Source organism: Pavona decussata, unplaced genomic scaffold (assembly GCF_977016875.1).
Source record: "Pavona decussata unplaced genomic scaffold, jaPavDecu1.1 SCAFFOLD_321, whole genome shotgun sequence".
NCBI classification, from domain to species: domain Eukaryota; kingdom Metazoa; phylum Cnidaria; class Anthozoa; order Scleractinia; family Agariciidae; genus Pavona; species Pavona decussata.
In genome coordinates this window covers 1,649,296-1,677,187 of record NW_028145711.1, presented here as the reverse complement: position 1 = coordinate 1,677,187, position 27,892 = coordinate 1,649,296, and the positions used below count along the sequence as shown (strand labels likewise).

Below are 27,892 nucleotides of genomic sequence, written 5' to 3'. Positions count from 1 at the left end.
GCTGATCGTTCCCTTGTAATTGATGCTAAGTTTCCTCTTGGTTCAATATTTTCTCAGGTGCAAAATGTTCAAATTGCTCCCTTGAGCGACTTACCAAGCCTGGAGAGTGCTGGTGCTGCATGGACATCATTGTATTCGGATTTGAATAAGTACAGTAATCAATAAACAAAGAAATTTGCAAGGCAACAACAATTTGCAATGATTTGTTTTCTTCCCTTGCATCATCCTGAACAATGTAATAGTAACAGTCTTTTCTGTGTACATATATTTTTGTAAGGTGCCTTACATCAGGTTAAACACCACTGCACTAGATGCTTTAAACTACTAAAGAAATGACTAGCTTTATAAATGAAAATTTAGTAACATGCTTTCTGGTAACAACCATCCACCTAGGCAAATGAGGGGAGGAAAAGTAGGAATTTTGCAAATATACATTGAAAACAATATTCTTGGGAGTTAAAGTTTTTGATTCAGGTATTAATTGAAATTTTTTTGCTTATTCTAATAAAGGGTCAAATCAACCTAACAACAAACATCCTTTGTCCTACATGTCTAAGGGCAAACCCCCAAGCAAGTCTTGATGAGTTCCATACTCTGTTGCTGTGGTAACAGTTCTTGATACTTTCACTTTTGGTGCGGTGAGAGTTGGGCAAATGCATGTTTCCAAAAGTGTAGTAAAGTTGAGGCTGTTGTGAGCCACCTTTTATTTTTTTTCTCAAATGTAGATTCAATTTCATTTGTACAACAACAAATTTATTGGTGAAACAAGATTCTGGCACTCTTTTTCAAACGAACATAAAAATTATTATGGGGAGACTTAACGTAAACGCCATTTTACCGCACTTTACGTGGCTTTAATGGAAATATCTCGTTCACGTTTCAAGCCATCCAAAAACTCTACGTTCATCCCGTAAATCTATGTTGTGGGGTGTTTTGTGAATTTTGGGGTGATTTTTGGGTATATGTGGGAGGAGATAATTTTTCTAGAAGGATTGGTTAAATTAAGAGAAATAAGAAATATTGAAGAATTAGTGAAGTTTTAAAAAAAGAATTTGTAGTTAATAATTAATAGACGGATACCAAGTTAGTCCACTAGCAACCTGGGGTGCTCTTGCGTGGGTATCAACTGTCTGTTAGTGTTCCAAAAATCATTTTCTTTCTTCTATCCCTTCTTAAAACCATTTCAAATTTCATTCAAATTTCGGGTTAAGTCCCCCCTTAATGTGAAACCTTATTCCAAAATGGCTACCATATTAATATTCTTTTGTTTATATTCAAATTAGTATTTCTTTAAAACCACACCAAAAGAGAAAACATTTGAATTCTGGTTGCTATACATGGCTCAAGAATGTCTGTGCTTCAGCTCCCTATCAGCAGGGAGCAGGGGGCGGTAGGAAGGGGGGGGGGGGGGGGAGGTGGTGGGTTATGAAAAAATAAGCAGTGAAAAACTGAGGGTCACATAAATTTACGCTCTTGTGATCATAATTTATAGTATGACAGGAAGGGCGAGTCATATATAAAAGACAAAATAAAATTTGTTAATTTAAGTCATTATTTAACAACAGCAAGACAAGTATTAAAGTATTAATGTAAAGGAAATGTCTAGCATAATGGAGTTACATGATGTCAATGGGCTCTATAGATGATTTGAATTATGTTGTGGCAAAATGGTTCCAGTAAGTAACCTACAGTTTGCCTCCATTCTTGTTTTCTTTTTCTGGTATTTGAGCTACATTGTACTACCTGTTCGCTATGGAGGGTCACATCATTTTCATTGCTCAATTTAAAATCTCCACCTCACTCCCTCCCTCCCCACTAATTTCTGACCAGTCCCTAAAACAGAAGCCTATGTAATGGAAAGAGTTACAAAGAGGAGGCATGATGAATGGAGAGAAAAGGGTTTTTTATTGATTCTATTTGTCAACTGGTGATTGAGGACAAAAGATCAAGAAAAGCCCCTGAGGAAGGTCAGTGCTTGGCTGTCCATATTTTTCACATGTTGTGCTCTGCAAGGCTTGTTTTGGCCTGTATTTAATAGTAAGAGCTGGGTTTTGAAGTTGTTGCAACTCAGCGTCTGAAAAATAAATCAAAATTTAAAATACATTACCAATTGAATCTAATTGATAAGAAACAACTAAATGTGAGGTTTTCTTAAAACCTTCCTTAAACCAAAAATTCAAACTATTTCTTCAAGAAACTACTTAAAAAAAGAAGGAACCCTTTTGTAAACGCCAAAGACCACCTTATCCAAAGCTGAGTGAAAATGGATAATTAAAGTGGTTTTCTTCGCGTTTGTTTGCACAGTTTTATTTGCCACAGGCTTTTGCACAAGCAAAGTAAACACAAGCTTACTCTTATCGCACTGAGATGTTTTGGAAATGCTTCGGAGGGAAAAGCTAGTTCCGGGAGCACTTACATTATTTACTCGTTCAATCAAAGTTTAGTACTTTAGAAACGCAATATAAAATGTGTATAAAAATTTGTGACTGCTATTTGAATGGGTGCTGAACAAGGTATCGAGGAATCACCCAAGATAAAAACAATATTCACACATTTCGCCCACTCATGACATAAGCTTACCTTTTGCCGCTCCTTCTCCTTCAGGAGATTTTTTTCAGGTTCACGATCTCCTGATCGCTTACCCTTTTCAAAAGATCCAGGTTTAATTTGTGTTCGCTGACTTGGGTGGAATGCCCGAGTGTCCCTCGAACTAAACCGAGAAAATAGCAAAACGTGCAAGACAACAAACTGGACCCACACATCTCTCGTTCTGTCGGCCGGACTCGCATGCAGCGCAATTCCTGCCGCTCGATTAGAGCAGTTGCTATACCACTGAACAACACAGCGACTTCCCGCCATTGAAAGAACGAAACATTTTTCGAAAACGTGTTCGAAACCGTATGAGAATTTAGCCTCGTAGGGCTCGCCTGCGCTTTGAGTTGAGAGTTTGACGTCACTTGTTTTTCCCGGGTGACCCAGCCTCTGTTGTCATTGGACACCATCTGCCTTTGGTAACCAGGCCGCAGGAACATGGCGGTTCAATGGCGGATGAAAATTCGTGGAGTTTAAGCGCAAAAAAAATCGCACTTTCCTTCATCTTATGAGGATATAACTTGGAAATCATGTACTTTAGGATATAAACTATCAATCAACCGCAAATAAAAGGTATTCGACAATTTGATCGTAGTAGCACTTTAACAAAACAATTATTCCACTCGCGCTTCAGTGTTGGATTTGAATGGTATGATTATATTCATCATTCCATATCCATCAAGCGCAAGTGAAAAACTAAAAAAAAAACGTGCTTAAAATGTTATTTAAATGAACACTTTTGCTGTTCAAATTGACGAGGATTGCAACATCTAGACTGCAAAGCAGTTCGAACTTTAGCGTTGCGAGGTCAATACTGACGCGGGTCTTCAAACCGACGGGTGTGCAGCTTATCATGCTTTGTCATGCTTTTGGAGCTCTGCTCCTTGCGAATAGGCCTTTTGGGCCGAATTTGCGCTTTCCATTTAATGTCTGTTTTGCAGCCTTGGCCAGAGCACTTATGCTTTTTGCAAAAAAAAAAAAAAAAAACAGGCGAAGGATGATCATGTACACGTATGTAATTTACCGATGGTTTACCTCAAGCATATAAATCTACAACATTTTGGTATCTCATCTTAGAAATAAGAGTAGCTGCCAATTGGTGGAGGGATTCTTTCCCTTAGTTAAAGTTTTAATTCCACTGAAGAATAAAGTTACTTACTTCCTTACTTATAGAATTTATTTATGTACATAACTAAGAGACGTAGTCAGTAAAACAAATAGGCGTGATTGAAATTGTAAGGCAACTGTCACTTTATCCATCTTTAAGAAACCTAAGGTCACCCTTGGGTATGCCTGCTTGAAAGGTCTTTAGCGAGGGACAAGATCTTTCTTCCATCAACATTTGACCCAGTAGGTGAGACTTAATAATCTTTGTACGAGTCTTGCTTTTAAGAATGAACAGAAAAAGCAATCTCTTCTTAGGCCATTTGTAATGGGAGTTGATTTTATTACAGTGGAACCTCGATTTAACGAACCTCTCGAAGTCCTCGTTATAACGAACGATATTCTATGTCCCGGCCAACGTTACAGTAAAATGTATGGAATAGAACCTCGATATAACGAATTCTTCGATATAACGAACATAATCCGGAAGCCCAAACGTAAAATCTACCTCGATCTAACGAATAACAATATCAACACGCGACAGAAGATAAACGCTGAACAGATCAACACTCTGAAAGTGTCGTTTTTTTGTAAACAAAAACTGCGCATCTGTTCAAAAGTGAAAATAATTGGTACTGAAAGCCACCATGCTTAATGAATTGCATCACAAAACGTGACAGAAGTCACCTGTGTTAAAAATCAATCATTAACTATGACCTCGATATACGAACATTTTGGTCGTTTCCCCTCAAGTTCGTTGTACCAAGGTTTTCGATATAACGAACCCCTTGATTTAACGAACAAATTTGGCCGGCGGCTTCGTTAAATCGAGGTTCCACTGTATGAGAACTGTAACCGATACGAATTTACTATTTAGTTATTTCGTTGTCTTCTATACTTACGCGTTGAAAGGCTCTCAGTAGAGTCTCCCCATTTTAGTTGACATTGACGCCTTCCGGAAGAGTTTGTACAGTTGTCAGGGTTTATACTAACAAGATTGGTGCTGCAATCCTCATGTCTGTAACTGGAACTAAGAGTGTAGACACTTTTACTTGACGTGACTCCTACACAGGCCAGGAATACCACGGCTACCTGAAAAAGGAAAATATCACTTGTAGGCACGTTTGTTTCAGTCGCTCCAAACGTTTTGATATATTTGACATTTGACATTTTTTTTTATTTATACTCTCCACTCTTACTGTTAGATAAGTGCAAAATACAAAAGTTGGAGGTATTAAAATACATAGACTAATACGCAGCAAAAAAAATACAATTCAAATAGGGAAGAGGAGAGTACAGGGGCACTTCTAGTAAAACTAATACTGTGCCCCTTTAAAGGATGTAAATTGATAAGAAAAGTAGTTAAGTAGAATGGAAAAAATAGAAAGATATAGCAGAGGGAAAGCAGAAACAAAGAGAAACGAAAATAATTAGAATAAAGTGTCATTAATATGAGCAAGTCCTTTTAGCCTTTCTGCATTGGAACGCTCTTTGTTTGTTCCTCCTATCTCTCCGTCTGTCTGCCTGTCTGCCTTCAGCTTTAGGAGATATCCGTCAAACAACGGATTTTATTCCCAAGGAAACATGTATAACAGGTTACAATGGGCTACTTCAACCATGGTTTGACTATTGTGGCACGTATTTTATAAGACATATGCAAGAGACGTTGGCCGAGAGACTTCCAAAGTTACGAAACTGGGTGCTGAAGTTATTACTAGACAAGAGGATGCAATCAGGTCCGATGGCATTTTTCAAAACCTAAAGTGGATAAAACTAGGTTCTGGACGTTTTAAGTACAAAGCGCTCACGATGAACAAAATCAGCCAGAATAATCAATGCGCCGTCCTGTTCACAAAAGCTCTTCAAACCCGCAGTAAGTATGGAACATAATTTTCGATAGACATGACAAAATATTGTTTCTTTGAAGTAAGTCCTTTCGACTTTCAATTGCATACGGTTACACTGATCGGAATCCTGAGGGTAAAACAAAGTGTCAATTTTTCTTTCTTTCTTTTTTTATTTCAAATTCAAATGAAAGATTCTTCGATAAATTTCCTTGGCCGCTCTGCTTCACCTACTTGGAAACCTGTTTCGTGTTCGTTTTACTGGTGTTTTTAGTTTTGATCAATATCAGCAATAGGGTATGACGAGTCAGCATTTTTTCTGTTGCCATCAGTAAAATACAGTCAGCCAATCATTTTTTTGAGTAATTTTAACGACCGAAAGTATTCACATTGAAATAATCACTGTCTTCTTAAAATTATACCTGCGTCCTTTCATTAACTACTTTCTGCTTGCTTCCCTTCCCTCTTCCCTTCCCTCTTTTCGTTTATTACTTAACAACAAAACCTTAGCAAATAACTCAGGTGCTATAGTCCAATTTACCAATTTTTATAGTTTTATTTGAATACTTAAGCAGCTTAAAATTTTAGCGAATGTACCTTTTTTTTATTTCTGACTCGCCTTTATTTCCCGAAATCGTATATAAACTTGAATCTTCGCTCTTTCTCAGTACCCACAGGAAATAAATCAGGGGCACCCAACGACTCTTTTCTCTCAGAACCTTTGAAACGCTATCAGTTTTAGGCTATCTGGAGTGCTTTTAAAGCTCCGTAGGTTTATTTTAGGCCGCGCTATAATATTTTTTATCTGTTCGGTCATTCTAGGGGAGCTTCAGTCTTTTCAGAAAATTGTAGGAGTTTAAGGACGTTCCGAACAGGTAATTTACCGAAACGATCCGTTGGTGCCCCCGATAAATGCCGATGTCGCAAAACTTTGACCGACTGTAGCTCTTGTGTATCAGAAAAATTTTTTTTTTTTTTGATAACGGTTTCACTTACTTTAAAATAATACATTTGGATGGCTCCGACTTCTCGTTATCTTCAAATCTTTAGACCTCCGGGAATCCGTATAACTATTCACTTGTCATCTTCAGTCCCTCAGAGCTATGGTTTGAGGAACTTAGCTACAATGCCTTTTAATTTATAAGATCCTGAGTTCAGTCTATTGTTCGTAACTAAGTAATGATTTAGACATTTACGTGAAAGAATGCGCTTGCGCATCACATTATATCACCCTAAAAGAACGGATTGTGAAACAGGACAGATCTAGAACCATGCGTTCAATTAATCTCTGCGATGCGCGCACGAGTGACGAATATGAATTTCCGGGATACACTATGTTTTTTTATAAGATCGTCGAGGCTGAGATTAACCAAAATTTTAAGAACATATTAAGAACATTCCTCACGCTGAGAGTCGATTAAGAACGTTTTTATTTTGCTAATCTGTATACAGTCAAACCTGTATTAAGCGGACCCCACATTAAGCGGTCACCCTCCATTGAGCGGACAGCAGCACAAGTCCCATCTTTTTACCCCCACATTTACTGTAAAAAATACCTCTGTTCAACGGACACCTCTACTAAGCGGACGCGGACACTTCAAACTTGACTTTTATGGGGTACTTTCTATTGTTAAAAACCTGTATTAAACCATGGACACTGCAAAAAGAATGCATGTTTTTTGTCCACGTTTTAATACTAGATCAGTTATTTAACTTTGCCAACAAAAAGATCTGTCACATCTTTGTAGACACAAACAGGAAATGCTTTCTCTCTTGGCAAAAGTGATAAAATTAGTAATACGTAATCTCACCGACAAAACGTTTGTGTGGCCAAATTCGTGTACCTAGAGACATGACTGTAAAATTTATTACATAATACAAATCCTTCATGAATTTCTGTCTTAACCAGTTACATGAAAACGTGTCCCCTTAAAAATGTACTCACCGGATAACTTCTACCCTGCGAGCATTGGTTTCTTCACCAGACACTACGCTACTAAAGGGAGAGAACCCTTTCGTAGTGTAGCGTCCGGTGGAGAAACCACTGCTCGCAGGGTAAGTAGCTCCAAACGATACCCACCGATTTTCCAGTAATTTTCACTTTTCCTGGGTTTGTTGGGCGCTTTAAAAGCTTGGATAACCACATGACCATGAGCTTTGGAACGCGCTCGACTACTTCTATAAGAATTATTATTTCGTTTGGGTGTTCAGTAGGTTTTAAGTGCTGGTGAATAAACCCGATATGGTTTTCGGTCTGTCAAACACCTTTCTTTCGGGAATGGTATTTGAACCTTTCAAGGCCTTTTAATACAGAGAAATATTAATATGACCCTTTAAGACAAATTTTAAGGGAACCTGTTTTGAGCGGACACCTTGTATTAGCGGACACTAGCAAGGGTCCCGAGGGTGTCCGCTTAATACATGTTTGACTGTATAAAATCAAGGTAACAAATGCATGTTTTGTATACATTAATAATGGTGACGCACATCTCGGTTTGTCATAATCAGCAGTTCTTCATACCCTATCTCTACAGGCAATGCACTTTGACAGGTTTTCTGGTCATGTCCTCATTGATTTACTGAAATACATGTGATTTGTATACCATGTAATTTAGGAAAATCTTAAGAACGTTTAAAGAACATTCAGCCTCAGCTCCAAAATTAGACGTTCCTATCAAAAAAAAAATTAAATAAAAAAAATAAATAACAATAATAATAATAATAATAATAATAACAATAATAATAATAATAATAATAATAATAATAATAATAATAATAATAAATAAATAAATAAATAAATAAATAAAAAGAGTGGCGGCTTCTATTTCCGGCTTTTATTTCCCGGAGGAGTCTCCCTCCTGGTTTAACTCTCGTAAGTGACCGCTAAAGCTTGGCAATTTGGGTGGTCGCTTATGGGAGGTTCGACGGAAGTGTATCTTTTCTGTAGTCGAGAGGTTCTTAGAAGCACGTACGTTTCGTGCATATTCCAGACCTGTGGAGTTGGTAAGTGGATCATCATGGATAAACAATTGTGACAGGCAGCAAAAGTGTTGTTGATGTAACCGATAGCCGGCTAAGGTTGTGGTAGTGTAATGTCAGTAAGCAGGCGGTGTGCGTCACGACCCACAAAGGGTGCTGGATCAAAATATGGAAATGGCTCATTTGCCTCTGGTCACGATCGAGTAAACATCTTTCGAACGTAAGACTTAGGTCAACTTACAGTCGCATTGAAACTAGGCATTCAAACTTTGGTTCCTTTTCACTAAAGAGAGCCATTTGGCAAATTTTAATGGTCTAGTGGCAGCCGTAGATGCTTCTTCTTAAATATACAAAACGAGTTCGTTGAGTTTGGTGACAATCCGCAAAGGCGAGAATTTTTTTAAGTTTATTCTTACAATAGTATTTTGTGACATCTCACCTTTTGTTTTCAGACCTGTGTTTTAGCGAAGTTAAGCTAAAATTTACCCGAAAATTCAGCTCGAATGATATATTTTGGATACTTCTCTTTCTCCTCTAATCTATTCCTTAAAAAAATTGTAAATTGTACTGACGTGTTAAGGAAAACTACACTCTGAGCTTGGCAGGCCTATTAAAACCGTAAAGGGATCGTGATATTCGTGAACGTTGCCAAATGGCTCTTGATTTCCGCTTCTGTTACAAGTTGTACTGTTCAAAATTGCCGCATGTTTTCCTTAGCAAACATTCGTCTATGCAAAAGCCAAACGTTGCAGGTCTATTAAAACCGTAAAGGGGTCGTAATAATCACAAAAGAGCGTTTATTTTGTGGTCGCACACTAAAGAACACTCGCACACTGGTTTTGTCAATCATAAAGCCTGGTTTACACGTACGACAAGTAGAAGCACATGAATGTTTACACGTGCCATAAACATAAGCATAAGGTGACATACGCACGGCAAGCGCAGAAGCAAAGAAATGTAGCGTAATCGCGCGGCCGGGATGCCTTTTGGCGCGAGATTGGATTCCAACATGGCGGAAAATGGCAACGCATGAGTAACTAGAATGTACGCTGACAAAATGTCACTGTTTTACAGTTTCCTTTCCTTAGGAGTTGCGCTTGTGTTTATGCTTGAGTCGTTGCGTCGTACATGTAAACCGGAACAACGCAAGCGCGAGCACAAGGCGCTTATGCTTGCGTCGCACCGGTTTACATGTAGGTTTCTTGTGCTTATGCTTGTGCTTATGGTTATGCTTGCGTCGTACGTGTAAACCAGGCTTAAACTACGCTCCGCAAGAAAGGAGGACGCTCCGCACGAATCTTACGCGACGGATAATGAGATGCACGCTCTGTATTCAACCGGAACATGTTGGTTAGTAACTTAGTATCTTCGGGACAGTATTGGACATAGGTGGAGTCCATCAGTCTATTGTTGTTTGTAAATCATGCATGATCCTTAAATAAGGCCGGAAATTACAGACAGAATTTTATATAAACACTTTTAAGTGTTTAAGAGTTAGAACCGTCTTTGATGAGACCACAACCATTATCTGCGGTAAACAACCAAAACATTCCCCGATGTGCTAACTTTCACTTTCACTTTCGATACAGTGTGTAGCCTGATTCGAGAAAGAGAAAAGAGCGAGTATGGCAAATAGAGGATGACGATGATCAAAGTTCTGCATTAATTTTTTTCCGTTCTTTCAGTTTTTACTACAGAACATCTGATAGCCTATATCAGTATTCTGAACTCGTCGACAGAAAATGCTTCATTGCAAACGCCATCTATTTATTTATTTATTTATTTATTTATTTCTGCTTCGTTTTCACTCTCCAACTGAAATTAATTAGAAACGACTGACTCATCCCTTAATTCTTTGAAGCGGAACCGCACAGACACTCTTAGAGTATTGAGTTCATCAACATCCACAAAAGTGATTACTAAGCAAAATTGCCCGATTAGCCCCGGTGGTTGTAAAGTTATTTTGTTTCTCTTTATGAAAGTAAGATAGTGAAGAAACCGATTGCCGTTTTAACCTTTTAGCAAGAATTACATGATTGTGCACGATGTAGTGTGAAGACTATATTAATTGCGGGTGCTGTGAAATGCTGGCGATTCTATCAGACTCTTGTTTTTTTAAAATAATGGACACTACAATTTGATGTAAACACTCATCTGTCTTAATCTTAGCAAACATTCCGTCAAATTTTGTACAAAGGAAAAAAAAAAACAACAGAAACGAAAATTCCCGAAGACATAGGAACATGTTGTAAAAATAACTGGAAACAAAGCCGTATACGTTATTAATTTTCTGCTCAACAACCAAGACCTCAAGCAAGCTAGTGTGATTTAAGAACAAACAAAGGAACTTTAAACGACCGTACATTGGTGTATATAGAACACCAATGTCTTTATTTTAGTGGAATATGAGGTACTCTCGATTTTCCCAACTGGGAGCTGGTCATATTGTCAATATGACAATTTCCCAGTTGACTTGATAGCTCATGCAGTTCGTAGACTCGGCACTGCACCGGCATCGCAGAAGTCATGGGCACGAATCACGTTCAAATCTGAATTTTTTCCAGGCTTTTTTTTTTTTTTTTTTTTTCGCAACTGCTTAAGTTTTTTACTAACTGGGAGGATCTTTCTTCTATTTGATTAATTTATTGAATCGCTAAGTTTCCCCAAAGCTGATCTAATTTGGCGTAATTAATTTTGACTTGTTTATTCATTTATTTATCATGAAAGGCTTGGAAGACATCTCGCGAGAGCTTTAAAAGTATTTTCGGTGGCGTCGTGCAGTTAAGGACAAAAAAGCAAGGACTTTATTCCCTTTGGAATTTGCGCAAGTAATAATGCCCAAAGGCAATTGTCGCTCGTCGGAACTGGATTTTCATATTAATGGCCGTTTTGACACCGCCCCGCAACATCCCTATGGACGAACTTGGGCAAAGATTTGTTGTTCGTCTACTGAGTTATTCGTCTCTAATTTAAAGACGGGCACAAGACGCATTATGCGTCTGGACGAACTCTCTTCCGTTGCTCTTCTTAAACGAAGCACTAGAGACGAATAACCAGGCGAACAACAAATGTTTCCCCAAGTTCGTCCAGCAGACGGATAATCCCTCCGCTTGTCAGATAAAATGGCCATCATCGTTTTGAAAACAAAGATTCTTTAGCTATATTCAACGATCTCTGTTGAGCATCTAACTTTCTTTTGAAACAACCGGTCAAAACTTCGGGCTCTGTACTTCATCAGGGGCGATTAGAGATCTTTAGGTTGTAGCATGAGTACAAGTGCAAGTGTTTCCAATTGACAAAGAGTGCGCGCACGTGAACCAGTGTCAGTTTGGCGGGAAAACGATATAGCCGTCGTCAGTTTTACTATGAATTTTTTGTAAGAACGGCATAGTGATTAAAAACAAGTCCTCGAAACGTAGGGGATCTCGTCTTTTCAGAATCACGAAAGGCCTTCAGCAGCTATCATAATTCAAAACAACTGCTACAAGTTTGTCGCTAACAAGCTACGAGTGAAATGAAGCTTCCTGGGATATGGTTACCTCTTCTTAGTTAACCTCGCCAAAAACATGAAGTAAAATCTCGTATTATTCTTAGTCGTAGTCCTACTAGAATCTAAAGGTATAATGGGTGGGGCAAATTCCTCAGTGCACACAGTACTTGCTTGCAGGAAGAGAAAAGCGAATCTCATTCACTTAAAAGCCTCATTCGAGTCATCGTAGTAAACTCAACTTAACAATCAGGATTCAAGTTGATTTTAAGAACAATGCCAGACAGCAGGTTTAAAGTAACAGCAATTGAACAAGAGGCTGAAGTGTTTTTACTCATTTCATTTTTTAAAACATATCGTCAATTAGCACGGCAGGAGCAAGTTATATGCTAGTGGTCAAAATGAGGCGGATATGCCGGTGAGTTTGCGTTAAATGTTTTATTTGAACGCAATTGTAAATACAAAATAAAAATTGTACCTGTGTTGTATTGAATTGTTGCTTATCAAAATGCAAGTGAGAACCAGTGCAAGTGTGAACCTTTTTGAAAATGCAAGTATGAATGCAAGTGTGACCGAGCTTTTCTTGTCTTCTAACATTGTCATTTTTTTTTAACCCCTCCTAAATCTACATCTCCTGTCCTTGACTATACTAATAGATGGAATGACCAGGGCCAGGCTTTCATTGCAGTCATCAGTTGCACCGATGCACATATCAGTAGCAATAGCGGACTGGTATGCAAAGCGTCTGAAGCCACTATCATCTTCAAAACGCTTCTCTTTGAAGTTAAACGGCTCGTCAGTGGGACTTCTATTGCATCGATGCTCCTGCCAATGCAAACGAAAATGTCAACAAATATTGTATATCACTTGTATATGGTTTATTTCTGGTTACAATTGTCTTTATAAGTAGCAGTAGCAGTTCGCGGCCAGTTTATTCGCACCTTCTTGCACAACCCAACTGTCTCTTTTAAATTTTGGACAATATTTCCGGTCTGGATTCTAAACTTACAAAAAACAACTCGAGCAATATCGTCGCAATACATCTAGTTCAATAACGGCTATCAACACTTAATTTAAACTGGTTATACACTCTTTTCTTTCTTTTTTTGTTTTATAAGAATATATTTTACAAGAATATTGAGGCTTAATTTGAGGATTATTTTAAGAATAAACACGAGGCTGAAATTTTGAAAAGGATATATTTGTGTGTTGAAAATCTGTAAATACAATACAATTATATGTTTTTAACTCAACCGTATAAAATTATTCCTTTCTCCAAACGACAAACTAGGCAACAAAACGAAAAAAACCTACACTAGCTATAACCAAATGTTTGATGCTAATGACAGTTCGATGAATGGTACATGTAATAAAAGCTAATAAATATATATGCACAGTATACAGCACATTAGAAATGAACCAAACTGCTAAAGTATCATAATTATTTTTTTTTTCTTTAATTTTGAAACCCAAATATATTCTAAAACGGAAGTGTCATAAGCTATAATTAAAGAATAATACAAAAATATTTTCAGCCTAAAATCGGCAAAAAAAAAAAAAAAAATATATATATATATATATATATATTCAGCCTGGGCCGGAAAACCAACCTTATAAAAAAGGTGTATTTCAAAGGCTCATTCGCGGCTACAAAAACGAATTGTTTTAATACCGAGTGGGGGAGGGAGGGGCGACTTATTGAAAATCATGAGCTCAGAACAAAAGTTGAATAGGCTTTATCAAAATGATTCCTCGCAGCCAACTGCGAATATGTAACAGAAAAGGGAACAATAAGTTTTTATTTTGTACGAAAGAAAAAAACAGTTGCACCAGTATCAAGCAACACCAGGAGTTCACGGCATTAACAGTTCATAATAGGCCCTTTAGCGAGTTGTCACACACAGAAAAATTGTGAAATAACACGACCCTTTCCTGTCTTCAAGCCGGCGTAATACCACGTGCGCTGTTCCTTCCACCACCCACCCCCCCCCCCCCCCCTTCGGCAAGCCTCGTACCACTCGCTACACTCATCGATTTTTGGTGCCCTTCTCGCCAGAAGGAGCCCACTTGAAAGCTCTTTAAAACAAATCAGCAAAATTTGGGTTCTTTTTCATTAATACGGTATATCGATCATTCACATTGTGGCATGAAATTGTGCGTGAATCAGCTCGATAGAATCACTTTGTTTGAGAATGAAGCCGGGTCGGATTTCGACATAGCTGTCTTAAAACATTCAGTAACGTTAGGGAGTTAGCCGGGAGAGAGAGTTACACCATACAGGTTGTCATTAACGTGATCATGGAATTCAAGCAAAATGAATCCATGTGATAATCCTTAGAGCTTGAATGGATCGAATCATGAATCTGTTTTACGCGACTTACCTCAAATACTAAGGTTGATTTTGACCCTTTCTGGATGACCTTGAGTGCGTAGTGAACTCCGTTGTTATCAACCTGAATACATCTTAGCCCCTTTCCTTGCCCTTTTATCTGAAAATCTTAAAGAAGCAGTGTATAATTATTGCGGGTGAAATTTCAACGAGCATGTTGTTAAATACAGAAATATTATTCACTAAAATATTCTTGGTCTCCAGCCGCTAAAAGAAAGGGCTTCCATGGCCTCAATATGACAGCGGAGTGAAAACATTTGTCGGGGATTTAGAGACCCTTCCCCTACCTCGCTATGCAGGACATAAAATAAAAAAAAATGCAGTTGGGGGAATTTCAATGATACCAAGGAGAATGGTCATTTCTGATAGCCAAATCTCGTCTTCGGTCAAAAAATTAATTATTAATTATTAATTAATTTATACATAACTAAAAGATGTAGTTAAAACAAATAGACGCGATTGAAAATTGTAAGGCAACAGTCACTTTATCCAGCTTTAAGAAACCTAAGGTTACACTTGCGTATGCCTCTTGAAAGGTCTTTAGCGAGGGACAAGATCTTTCTTCCATCAACACTTGACTCAGTAAGTGAGACTTAGTAATCTTTGTACGAGTCTTACTTTTAAGATTGAACAAAAAAAGCAATCTCTTCTTGGCATTTGTAATAGGAGTTGACGTTATTATGAGAACTGTAACCGATAGGAGCCTACTATTTAGTTATTTCGTTGTCTTCTATACTTACGCGTTGAAAGGCTCGAAGTAGTGCCTCCCCATTTCAGTGGACATTGACGCCTTCCGGAAGAGTTTGTACACAGGTCAGGGTTTATACTAACAAGATTGGTGCTGCATTCCTTGTCATGTCTGTAAAAGGAACTAAGAGTGTAGACACTTTTACTTGACGTGACTACTACACAGGCCAGGAATACCACGGCTACCTGAAAAAGGAAGATATCACTTGTAGGCACGTTTGTTTCAGTCGCTCTAAACGTTTTGATATATTTGACATTTGACATTTTTTTTTTTAATTTATACTCTCTACTCTTACTGTTAGATATAAGTGCAAAATACAATAGTTGGAGGTAATAAAATACATAGACTAATACGCAGCAAAAAAAACAAAAACAAATACAATTCAAAGAGGGGAGAGGAGAGTAGGGGGGCACCTCTAGTAAAACTAATACTGTGCCCCTTTAAAGAAAGTAAATTGAGAAGAAAAGTAGCTAAGTAGAATAGAAAAAATTAGAAAGATATAGTAGAGGGAAAACAAAAAAAAAAACAAAAACAAAAATAAACGAAAATAATTGGAATAAAGTATCAACGCTCTGTCTGCCTGTCTGCCTTCAGCTTTAGGAGGTATCTGTCAAATAACGGATTTTATTCTCCAGGAAACATGTATAACAGTTTACAATGGGCTAATTCAACCATGGTTTGACTATTGTGGTACGTATTTTATGAGACATTTGCCAGTGACGATGTCCGAGCGATTGCAAAAGTTACAAAACTGGGTGGTGAAGTTATTAATAGACAAGATAATGGGACCAGGTCCGATGGCATCTTTCAAAACCTAAAATGGATAAAACTAGGTTCTGGACGTTTTAAAAACAAAGCGCTCACGATGAACAAAATCAGCCAGAATAATAAATGCGCCGTCTTGTGCACAAAAGCTCTTCAAACCCGCAGTAAGTATGAAACATAATTTTCGATAGACATGACAATATATTGTTTCTTTGCAGTAAGTCCTTTTGACTTTCATTTCTAATTGCATACGGTTACACTGATCGGAATCCTGAGGGTAAAACAAAGAGTCAATTATTCTTTCTTTCTTTTTGTATTTTAAATTCAAATGAAAGCTTCTTCGGCAAATTTCCTTGGCCGCTCTGCTTCACCTACTTCGAAACCGGTTTTTTCGTTTTACTGGTGTTTTTAGTTTTGATCAATATCAGCGATAGGGTATGATGAGTCAGCATTTTTTGCTTGCCATCAGTGAAATACACTCAGCCAATCAATTTTTTGAGTCATTTTAACGACCGAAACTATCCACATTGAAATAATCACTGTTTTCTTAAAAATGATACCTGCGTCCTTTAGTTTAGTACTTGCTGCTTACAACAAAACCTTAGCAAATAACTCAAGTGCTATAGTACAATTTACCAATTTTCATAGTTTTATTTGAATATTTAAGCCGCTTTAAATTTTAGCGAACGTACCTTTTTTTTTTTTTATTTCTGACTTGCCTTTATTTCCCGAAATCGTATAAAAACTTAAATTTTCGCTCTTTATCAGTACGCACAGGAGACAAATCAGGGGCACCCAACGACAGTTTTTCCCCAGATCTTTTGAAACGCTATTTTAGGCTATCTTGAGTGCCTTTAAAACTCCGTAGGTTTATTTTAGGCCGCGCTATAATATTTTTTATCTGTTCGGTCATTCTGGAGGAGCTTGAGTCTTTTCTAAATTACCAGGGCATCTTTGTCCATTCCCGAAAAGCTTAGATCTTATTTCCTCTCCGAAAATCTTAGCTGACCTTTTTTCGCCACCCAAAACGACATTTTTATCAATCGGAAAACACTAGGCCTTAAATTTACCATATCACGAAAGTGCGAGGTGAAAATTCTCTTCAGAAAATTGTAGGAGTTTAAGCCTTTCGAACAGGTAATTTACCGAAACGATCTGTTGGTGCCCCTCATTAATGCCCATGTCGTGAAACTTTGACCGACTATAGCTCTTGTATATCAGAAAAAATTCTAGTTTTTTGATAACGGTTTCACTTACTGTAAAATGATACATTTGGATGGCTCCGACTTCTCGTTATCTTCAAATCTTCAGACCTCCGGGACCCCGTATGTCTATTCACTTGTTATCTTCCGTTCCTCAGAGCTATGGTTTGAGGAACTAAACTACAACGCCGTTGCTTTATATAAGATCGTGAGTTCAGTCTATTTTTCGTAACTAAGTAATTATTTAAACATTTGCGTGAAAGAATGCGCTTGCACATCACATTATATCACCCTAAAAGAACGGGTTGGGAAACAGAACAGATCTAGAACCCGAGTGGGCGGGGGGGAGGGGCGGCGGCTTTTAGACCCCCTTTTATTTCCAACTTGGTAAGAAACTTTCAACTTTCGAAGGAAACTATAAGATCAAAAATCAAATGTCAAACGGTCAACTCCCTCGCCGTGAAGAGTTATCACTCTTTTGAGGTTCCAAAGCCTAACCATGAACTAGACAGAACTAACGGCAAGAACTTGAGTTTTGGTTCCAACCGTCACGGTCTTCGTCAGCATTTGAAAGTACCGGATTTAGAGGTTAAACGCGCGGAATTAATTCCGACTTGATAGTCAAATAAGGCGCAAACGCTTAGTGTAAACGGAAATTCCAGAGCTGGATAGCCGCAAAAAAGAAACTGTAACAAAGGTGAGGTAAAATTTGAAAATATCAAAAATGAATATAAATTATAAGGAAAGTCTTATATTTGCCTGAAATTACTAGCGACTATAGCCCTTTCATCAACTATAAAAAGTTCGTCATTTTGATTTTTGAGCTTATAGTAACTATGTAATGATTTAAACATTTAAGTGAAAGAATGTGCTTGCACATCACGTTATATCACCCTAAAAGCACGGATTGCAATACAGAACAGATCGAGAACCATGCGCTTATATTGATTTCTTCGGCGCACGCACGAGTGGCGAATATGAATTTTACGGGATAGGGCCGGCTTCAAAGGCGTAAACGTTGAATGAAAACAGAAATTCCAGAACTCTACTGGATAGCCGCAACAAAAAAACTGTAACAAAGGTGAGGTAAAGTTTGAAGATATCATAATCAGGAAGTAGCGAATCATCGAGTTTGGATTCCAGTTAGAGTTAGAGTTAGACTTCAAGTTCTATATAGACTTCGAGTTGGACCTCGAGTTGGACTTCATGAAAAATCGATAATATCGATTTGACACACGAAATCAATTTATCGATTTTCACCGATTTCCGTTATCAATCAGTAAAAATCGTCGGTAAAAATCGCTTACGTCTGTATCTTCCCTTCGGGCGACGATCGTTTTCTCACAGCGGACCACCGCCGCTTGTATTATTTCAACAGACGCGTAAAAACCAGACGCTTTGTTTAATCACGTTCTTGTTGTATCAACAAACTCAATTTGACTGGCGAGCCGCTGAGCCGTTTGAATAAAACTTGTCACTCTATTTGACTTGCGAACCGCCGAGCTTCTCTATGTATAGCCCCCACAAAATGAATGTGAGTCACTCGCACGTGTTAAGTTTCGAACTGGTGGGTACTATTGAAAGTTTTGGATGAGAAAACAAACCCGCGGCTACTAGCCACGCAGAAAATTTAAAATCATAAATGCACAGAAAAGACAACCAACCGCCTTGTTATACTCCCGCTTTCGGGTATTAAAAAATCTGATCTACTGTAGTTTAATACAGCCGACTCTCTCGTAACGACCACCCTTAAGGCGCGCCAAAGTGGACGCTTACGGGATGTGGTCGCTTATGGAAAATATAAACAAAATAAGCCTAATACTGGATTGATTAATTAATTACATAAACATATTACCTTCCCAGCTAAAATTAAGCAAATAGAAACTGATTTGTTTGATTTTTTCACATCAATTCATTCTTTTGATGAAACTTCGTATAACATTCTGTAACAATTCCTGTCAGTTACACACAGATCTAATTATAGCCATCTTCTCTGTATGTAAACTGTTATTATCTGTCAGCAGTCCGGGATAGCGTCAGTAAAAATTGAACTTTTGTCACTTTTGATTAATGATTTACTAACGATCATACGTGATTATGTTGGGTGGTCGCTTACCGGAAACAGAAAACAAAAGAATATGTGACCTGAAAAGAATTTCTGACCTAAAAAGTGATCGCGGTCCCTTAAGAAATGCGAGTGGTGGTCGCTTACGAGAGAGTTCTTAAAACAGTATTTAACTGAGGAACAAAACGGTTGTTTACGACAATTAAATAAAATTTAATAAATTAAAAAAAACTTAACTAGTGAGCAGTACACAGTAACTGTAGCTGCATAAATTCTTTATTTCTCCTACGCGTTTCGTGTGACTAACGCACACTTCGTCAAGGAGTTTAATAATACAACATGATATGCTTGTATAAACTCATGCAAGAGTTTACATTTCGTTAAAACACACCTACGGAATTGCATATAGGAAAGTCAAACCCCGCGATAGATTTTGCCAGGGTGTGACATACTTTGTGCGTGATATAATATTGGGGCTAAAACTGTGGGCCCCAAAATTATATCACGCACAAAGTATGCCACACCTTGCCGAAATTCCGTAGATGTGTTTTAACGAAAAGTAAACTCTAGCATGAGTTAGGTATACACTCGATTGCAAAAACGTTGACACCTAAAAAGCATAAACCGTGAACGATGAGAGCCAACGGACTCATTTCCATAATCAATAATTTAACCATTCTTATTCTCTGCAATAAAAAAACTACAGTGCTGACTTAATTCTTCCAAATAATTTTCTACCAAATAACTGATTTGAGCTTCCTTAGGCAAATCGCGAATTGTATATCACTCAAATTGGCTCTTGTTGGAAATTTGGACACTTTAAGGAAAGCTTGAACAGTTTCCATCATTCATCACGTGCAACTAATTTTGGTCATCAACCGTTGCACGAGAATAGAATATTATGCAAATAAATTTTAGTACACTTATACCCATAAAGCCATTGGGTCTCATCGTTCACGGTTTATGCTTTTTAGGTGTCAACGTTTTTGTAATCGAGTGTATGTGCAGGCACATCATGTTGTATTGTTAAACTCCCTGACGAACTGTGCGTTAGTCACACGAAACGCATAGGAGAAATAAAGAAGTTATAAAACTACAGTTACGGTGTGCTGCTCACTAGTTTAGTTTTTATTAAATTTGGCCTTAAAAGTGGTCGCGGTCTCTTAAGAAATGTGAGATGTGATCGCTTAGGAGAGAGCTCTTCAAACAGTATTTAACTGAGAAACAAAACGTTTGTTTGCGAAGTGGTCACTTACGAGAAGTGGTCGCTATGAGAGAGTTGACTGTACTGAAGCCACTCGACCGTCTAAGCATGTAAAGCTACGGACAGATAAATCCAAGAACAAAACGTTATTTGTTTATTCAGTATCTCCCAAAAGACTGTTTAGATCGATGATGAAATGAAGTCAACACTTATATTGTATCGCCATACAAGAGAGAAAATCAGTGGAATTAAACCTCACTGAAATCGGGCTCAATCGTTCCAAAAACCACGTACGGACAGGACTGTTTCTTGCAAGAAACAGCAGAAGATTCTTTGTGTCAAAAGCTAAAGACTTGGATCGGATTGATTTTATTTTGTTTCGTTGAGAAACCGAAATCGGTCATGGCGTCCAAATGCTTTTAACCGAGCATGATAGTATCCTTTTGATGGGACGAAGGAGCAGGAAGAAATTACTCCGCAAGTTCCTTCTTTGGATCCACCGTTTGCTATTTTTATCGATCTATGTTTGTGTGATTTCCAAGCGGTAGGAAGCTTCACAGCGCAGGTAAATAATTAATTGATGCCTAACATTTGATTTAACGTTGTTAGTTTGCTTGTGAATAAAATTGTATTCTCTCTCAATTACATGTGTATATTGGGAACTGTTCTCGTCGGTTTTGTTTGTCTTGTACGCTACAAAACAATAATAATAATAATAATAATAATAATAATAATAATAATAATAATAATAATAATAATAACAATAATAATAATAATAATAACAATAGTGTCACAAAATTCATATTATTCATGTTTTTGTTGTTTTCATTTCATGTTTGCATTTTCATGTTTCGTGTTTGCATGTAGAAATTTAGTCGTTTCTTTTTCATTATCTAAATTCGTTAGGTTTATTGTTAATTATTTGTAGTCTTAATTCGTCGTATTTTTATCAGTCAAAAAATGTCACTATTATATTAGTAGTTATTGTCTTAGAAAATGGTGTGTAGTGTTGTAAATTTCAATGTAATCTAACTAACTATTATTATTCCCTTACCGTATATTTTGTATCTTATTGTGTAATCAGCATTTATTGTACATCTTGTAGTCAGCTTTTTCTGGAATCTTCTTTGTAATGTCGTAATTGTGTACAGCATTTAAATAGAGGTCAAGGTTGTTGTTGTGTAGTTCGTTGTTATTCTTGGAAGGAGAAAAAAGGACAGAGAAGTAAGAAGAAGTAAGGAGAAGCAAAAAAGTTTGTATTGCAAGGTCGAAGGCGAAATTGTTCAAGTCACTGCCAAGAGCCATTGGCAGGAGCCGGCCGTGTTTTCCTTGACATAAACCCTTTTGTCAGCGGCGGCGAGTGAACAAGATTTCAAGGCGTGTGCATAGAAATTAAAACTGAGTGCGGCGGAGTCAAACAAGACGGGAACAAAGAAGAGAAAAGGCGCCAGAAGAGAAGAAGCAGAGGTTTGTGTGAACGGTTGTTGGTGCGGTTTGTTTATGCGAGTGGTTGAAGTAGCAATTTGTTTGTGCCTGGAGAAGACTTCAAGAACAAGGAAGGACTGAACTGAACTGAAATAAGTAATTTAGTTTAAGATAATTAATTAGGTTAAGAAAGTTTTTTTTTTTTTACGTTACCGTTTATTGTGTTTACTAAGCGTTTATGTATACTAAATCAATTAAATTTGTTGTATTACTTAGTCTTGTATTACTTAGTGGGTTTGCGGGAAGGGTTTTGTACAGTCCCCTTTTAAATCGTGCCTCACAAGGGAGAGATCCACGTCACATTACTTCATAATTTGTTGGTTTGCTTGCGCCTTCGGTGAGTGCTTTACTGACTGTTTTCCAAATTTACCACATTTTGTAGTCAAGGTAGTCCAGCAGATCGTATTGCATACGGTTTTGAACCAGAGCAAAATGTTACCGCAAAAATGCATTTCAATTTGTAAACGGTGGCAGCTATTTTCGTCCAATTAAACTGAATTTTGTCATTTTATGATATTTGATTTTCTGTCAGAAACTTGATCCCTGATCCCGTCGCAGCACTACTGATCCCGATCCCACGGCTTGTGATCCCAGATCCCGGGCCTGTGATTCCTCATCTCACCCCATATTTTGCCTTTGATCCCCGATAGTGGAACACACTTACATTTTTACCGTCTTAAAATTCATCCGACGACGTTGCCTTGGAAATATGCTGCAATGGCAACCTATGATTTCTATTTACTTATTATATGTACGGACATATTACAAAATAACGTTTAAGCCAATTAATAAGTATTATAAATTTCAATTAATGCAAAAACCATGAAAATAAGAATAGAGAGGATATGTGAGCCTAAACAGATATGTGACAGAATATGCTAAAACTGAAGACAAACGCTCTCCTTGTTAAGCCCAAAGGTAAAATTTACCCCATGCATGTGCCAGGCATATTATGCAATTGTGGGCCAATTACATTGCAGCTTGTTTTGCTGTGTCAATCAAGTTCATGCGTGTTCACCTGCGCTGCATGTCCTTGTTTGTTGTCACATATCTCTGATCTTTCTTAGCGGTGGAGAGAGGACAAGAACTTCTCAGTAGCCTGGGGATAAGGACCCCAGAGAAAGGATTAGGACCACTCAGTAGCCTGGGGATAAGGACCCCAGAGAAAGGATTAGGACCACTCAGTAGCCTGGGGATAAGGACCCCAGAGAAAGGATTAGGACCACTCAGTAGCCTGGGGATAAGGACCCCAGAGAAAGGATAAGGACGTTAAAGAAGCCTGGGGATAAGGACCCTAGAAGGAGGATAAGGAATTCTAACTGGCCTGAGGATAAGGATCACAGACAGCGGATAAGGAACTCTCAGTAGCCTGGGGATAGGGACCCTAGAGAGAGGTTAAGGACCTCTCAGTAGGCTGGGTAACAACCCCCAGAGAGAGGATTAGTACCTCTCAGTAGCCTGGGGATAAGGACCCCAGACAGTGGATAAAGACCTCTCAGTAGCCTGCAGATAAAGACCCCAGACAGAGGATTAGGACCTCTCCGTAGCTTGGGAATAGGGACTCCAAAGAGAGGTTAAGGACCTTTCGGTAGCCTGGGGATAAGAAACCTAGAGAGAGGATTAGGACCTCTCAGTAGCCTGGAATAGCGACCCCAGAGAGAGGATAAGGGGATAAAGGCCTCTCAGTATCCTGGGGATAAGGACCCCAGAGAGAGGATAACGAGATAACGACCTCTCAGTAGCCTGGGGATAAGGACCCCAGAGAGAAGATAAGGAGATAAATAACTCTCGGTAGCCTGGGGATAAGGAACCTTAAGAGAGGTTCAGGACCTCTCAGTAGCCTGGTAATAGGGAGCCATGACAGAGGATTAGGAGATAAGGACCTCTCAGTAGCCTGGGAATAAGGCCCCTAGAGAGAGGATTAGGAGGTAAGGACCTCTCAGTAGTCTGGGGATAAGGACCCCAGAGAGAGGATAAGGAGATAAGTACCTCTCAGTAGCCTGGGGATAAGGACCCTAGAGAGAGGATTAATACCTCTTAGAACCCTAGGAATGGGGACCCCAGGAGAGGATTAAGACCTCTCGGTAGCCTGCGGATAAGGACTCTAGAAAAAGGAAAAAGACCTCTCAGTAGCCTGCAGATAAGAACCCCAAAGAGAGGATAAGGACCTCTCACTAGCCTGGAGAAAAGGACTCCAGAGAAAGGGTTACGACTTCTCAGTTGCTTAGGGATAAGGTACCACAGAGAGTGGATTAGGACCTCTCAGTAGCCTGGGGATAAGGACCCCCCAGGGAAAGGATTAGGATTTCTCAGTAGCCTGGAGATAAGGACCCCAGAGAGAGGGTAATGACCTCTCAGAAGCCTGGCGATAAGGACCCTTGAGAGAGGACAAGAACTTCTGAGTAGCCTGGGGATAAGGATCACAGAGAGAGGATAAGGACTTCTTAGTAGCCTGGGGATAGGGACCCCAGAGAGAGGTTAAAGACCTCTTAGTAGCCCGGGGATAAGGACCCCCAGAGAGAGGATTAAGACCTCTGGCGATAAGGACCACCAGAGAGAGGATTAGGACTTCTCACCAGCCTGGGGATGAGGACCCCAGAGAGAGGATAAGGACCTTTCAGTAGCCTGGGGATAAGGACCCCAGAGAGAGGATAAGGACTTCTAAGTAGCCTGGGGATAAGGATCACAGAGAGAGGATAAGGACCTCTCAGTAGCCTGAGGAAACGGACCCCTGAGAGAGGACGAGGTCTTTTCAGTTATAATTATTTTAGCCTAGGTATAAGGATCACAGAGAAAGGAATAGGACTTCCGGCATTAGCCTTCGGATAAGGACCCCAGAGAGAGTATTAGGGCCTCTTAGTGGCGTGGGGATAGGCACTCTAATGAGAGGATCAGGACAAGGAAAGGCCATAAATTGTGAAAAACCTTTCAAAAAACGTTTTCTATTAAAAAAGCGTTGTTTGTCTTGTTGGTTTATATGTATGAGTCGTTGTTTAAAAGAGGGAAGGAGGGTTTATTCAGGGAGACACACACTTCATTTAAAGCCATAGAGGGAGGTTTATCATACTTTTGTAGATAGATTTAACAGAATCGTGTCCGAAACAGCTTTCTTAAGATCCTTCAGGACTTTGTTTCTTTTATCATGCTTAACCAGCTAGTCGTCCTGAAAATCTGCATCCATTCTCCATTCTCCAGCAGCCAAGTTATAACAATCGAATTATAGTTGTAGCTAGGTATCAAATTTGGCAAAAAAAAAAAGGGGGGGGGGGGTAGACCATCCCGTTCTAACTTACTTTCTTTTCCTTCTTGCCCTTGCCAAACAATAGCATGATCCCTCTTGACTTTCCTAAGGCTAGCATTTTAGGCCATATCCACAAGGACATCTGTAAATTTTGAAATTAACAACTATTCATATCAAACAAGAGAAAGTGATGGATGTGATTGAATAGTTTTAATGCAAATCATGATAGGACATGGGCAGTTACCCCTGTAAAAAGTTTGCTTAATTTCATTAGAGAAATATGATGATGCAGTTTTGTGTTAACAGTAGACTAACAGTGAATAATGATTACCCGTTGAATACAAAAAACATTTCACAATATAGGGACTGCGAACAGTTTATAAATAGCAAGGGGAACTAGGCAGACCAGAAACGCAAACCAACGCGCAAGCGAAAGAACGAGCGGTCGGACAATCGGACAACTAATGCAAGAAAAATAACAGTCAGCAAGCTGAAGAAAGCCGCAAAAGTCTAGACTGTTCATAGTCCCCCCTTTTTTCCGTGGATTCTCGAGACTGGTAGGCTTCGATAGAAGTGCCGCCATCTTAGTCTGTAAAAGCGAGCGCGATCTGGGGAGAGTGTCTAGACTACCGAGGGGAGCGGGAGTCGGTGTTAGTTGGGTGAGGAAGGGGAAGTGAATTAATGGAATATTATAAACGGTTAAATTAAAACATCACAAAGAAGTTTCTTTCCTTTCTTCATGTTTTAATACGGCTGCATTGCTGTAGAGAGAGACTTCTTCTTTCGTCTCTAATCTATTCCTAAAAAAACGTGTTTAGGAAAACCACACTGTAAGCTTGGTAGGTATATTAAGGTGGCCGAATACAGTTTTTTAGTGTACAGGTGTTAGAAGACGTTATTTGGAAACTATGTACTTCTGGACGCCAAAAAATGGTATGGGGTAAGACTAATTATTAAGGAATGTATTTTCGTACGTCTTGTTGAGCTAAGTACCGTTTCCATGGCAACGCAGAGAAATATTAAACGTCCACAAATAAAAGGTTTCCTTTATTTTTAGAAAATGTACTCATTAGATTTTTTCCATTTTTTGTTTTTAGAAAAACTCACAAAACACTGACACAGTTGCACTACTTTTATGTAATTGTAACAAAGAGATCTCCTGTAAATATCGATTTTGCATTTAAATGTTTTGTGAAGTTACCCTCTGTTAGATTTAAGTTTCTCTTTGTAGACGAGTTACGCTTTTAGGGAACTATTTTCATGCCAAATGTCACGAAATTCTAATAAGCGGTTCCTTAGAAAACAGTTCATTTCCACGAAAACAACCAGTCACAATTTTTTGGTCTAATGCGCGCGCATGGCCTTAATTGGGTTTCGTGGCAAAGATGAAAGCATGCATAATGTCTTAGTAAATGATTTTTTTTGCTCTGAAAGAAAAGAAAAAGTGTCCAGAAATGAGAAACTTAGTTATTTAAGATCAAAACTTAACTTTATTATCCAATTCATGTGAAATTGAGGGATCACTTTATCGACCGCCGTATTAGCGTACCACAACCCTAGCGCGCGCTTAATAGCATCACTAACAGAATCTGCAAAGCGCGCGCAAAAACTGTGTTCGGCCACCTTAAAACCGTAAAGGGATCGTGATATTCGCGAAACAATGTCCATTTTGTGGTCACACATTAAAGTACGAGGCATAGTCGTACTTGATTATGTATAAATGGCTCTTGATTTCCGTTTCTGTTTCAAGTTGTGCTGAGTCTGTGCATGTTTTCCCGAAGAAACACTCGCCTATGCGAACACCAAGCTTCGGACATGTCGGAGGTCTTTAAAATTAAAACCGTAAAAGAAAAGCAATGTTCTGGAAAGAGCGTTTATTTTGTGGTCACACTCTAAAGAGCGAGGCATAGTCATACTCGAATTGGCTGAATTTTTTTTTTTTTTTTTTTACAGATTGTGGTAAGTTGCATGATTTCCCGAGTAAACACTCGCTTACGATCTCGAACATTAAGCTTCTCAGTCTATTGAAACCGTAAAAGAATCGTATTATTTGTGAAAGAACGTTCACTCAAGTAAGAGACATAGTCGTGCTTGTATTCGCTATTTCTTTAATTACAAATTGTGCTGAGTTGCATATTTTGTTTCTTTTCCCGTGTCACATTCGCTTACGCAAGCACTGTGCTTTGCAGGGCTATTAAAAACCACAAAGAGATCGTACTATTCGTGGAAGAACGTCCATTTTGTGGTACCACACTAAAGTATGAGGCATAGTCATACTTGTAACACTCGCACACTGGTTTTGTCAATCATAAATGACGCTCCTTAAGAAAGGACGACGTCTGCACGAATCTTACGCAACGAATAATGAAATGCACGCCCCCGTATTCAACCGGAACATGCATGTTGGTTCGTAATTTAGTACCTGTGCGACAGTATTGGACATGGATGGATTCCATCAGTCTATTGTCGTTTGTAAATCCTTAAATTTCGTCCGGAAATTACAGACAAAATCTGATGTAAACACTTTTAACTGTTAATTAAAAAGTTAAAACTCTTTGATGAGACCACAACCATTATCTACGATAAACAAGCAAAAAATTTACACAACGTGTCAACTTTCACTTTCACTTTCGATACAGTGTGTAGCCTGATTCGAAAAGAGAAAGGAGCGAGCATGGCAAATAGACGATGACGATGATCAAAGTTCTGTATTAATTTTTCCGTTTCTTTCAGTTTTTTGTTACAGAACATCTGATAGCGCATATCAGTATTCTCAACTCGTCGACA

General features: G+C 38.6%; 2 protein-coding genes and 1 long non-coding RNA gene across 6 annotated transcripts in view; 1 reads left to right on the top strand and 2 right to left on the bottom strand.

Moving 5' to 3' along the window:
* Window positions 1-27,892, bottom strand: part of LOC146453978 (uncharacterized) — a 52,818-nt gene that overhangs the window by 15,656 nt on the left and 9,270 nt on the right. For 2 of the 4 annotated variants that reach the window (XM_085096084.1, XM_085096086.1), the window contains exons 1-2: window positions 6,537-6,674; window positions 4,599-4,788 (exon numbers count right to left, since the gene is read on the bottom strand). In XM_085096084.1, the coding sequence (XP_084952210.1) occupies window positions 4,599-4,788; window positions 6,537-6,551 (205 nt within the window). In that variant the 5' untranslated portion in view covers window positions 6,552-6,674. Of the gene's footprint in view, window positions 1-4,598; window positions 4,789-6,536; window positions 6,675-27,892 lie in introns of those variants that run through there. The other 2 variants (XM_085096085.1, XM_085096083.1) reach the window with 2 other exon arrangements.
* On the bottom strand, window positions 12,390-17,305 carry LOC146453979 (uncharacterized). The gene is made up of 4 exons (XM_085096096.1): window positions 17,166-17,305; window positions 15,136-15,328; window positions 14,388-14,503; window positions 12,390-12,831 (listed from the first exon to the last, which is right to left on the bottom strand). Exons 1-4 carry the CDS (start codon window positions 17,178-17,180, stop codon window positions 12,616-12,618), a joined length of 540 nt encoding a protein of 179 aa, XP_084952222.1. The 5' UTR covers window positions 17,181-17,305; the 3' UTR covers window positions 12,390-12,615.
* Window positions 14,849-27,892, top strand: part of LOC146453976 (uncharacterized) — a 36,877-nt gene continuing 23,833 nt past the window's right edge. The window contains exon 1 of the long non-coding RNA XR_014859395.1: window positions 14,849-14,904. This is a non-coding gene — a long non-coding RNA (uncharacterized LOC146453976). The remainder of the gene's footprint in view (window positions 14,905-27,892) is intronic.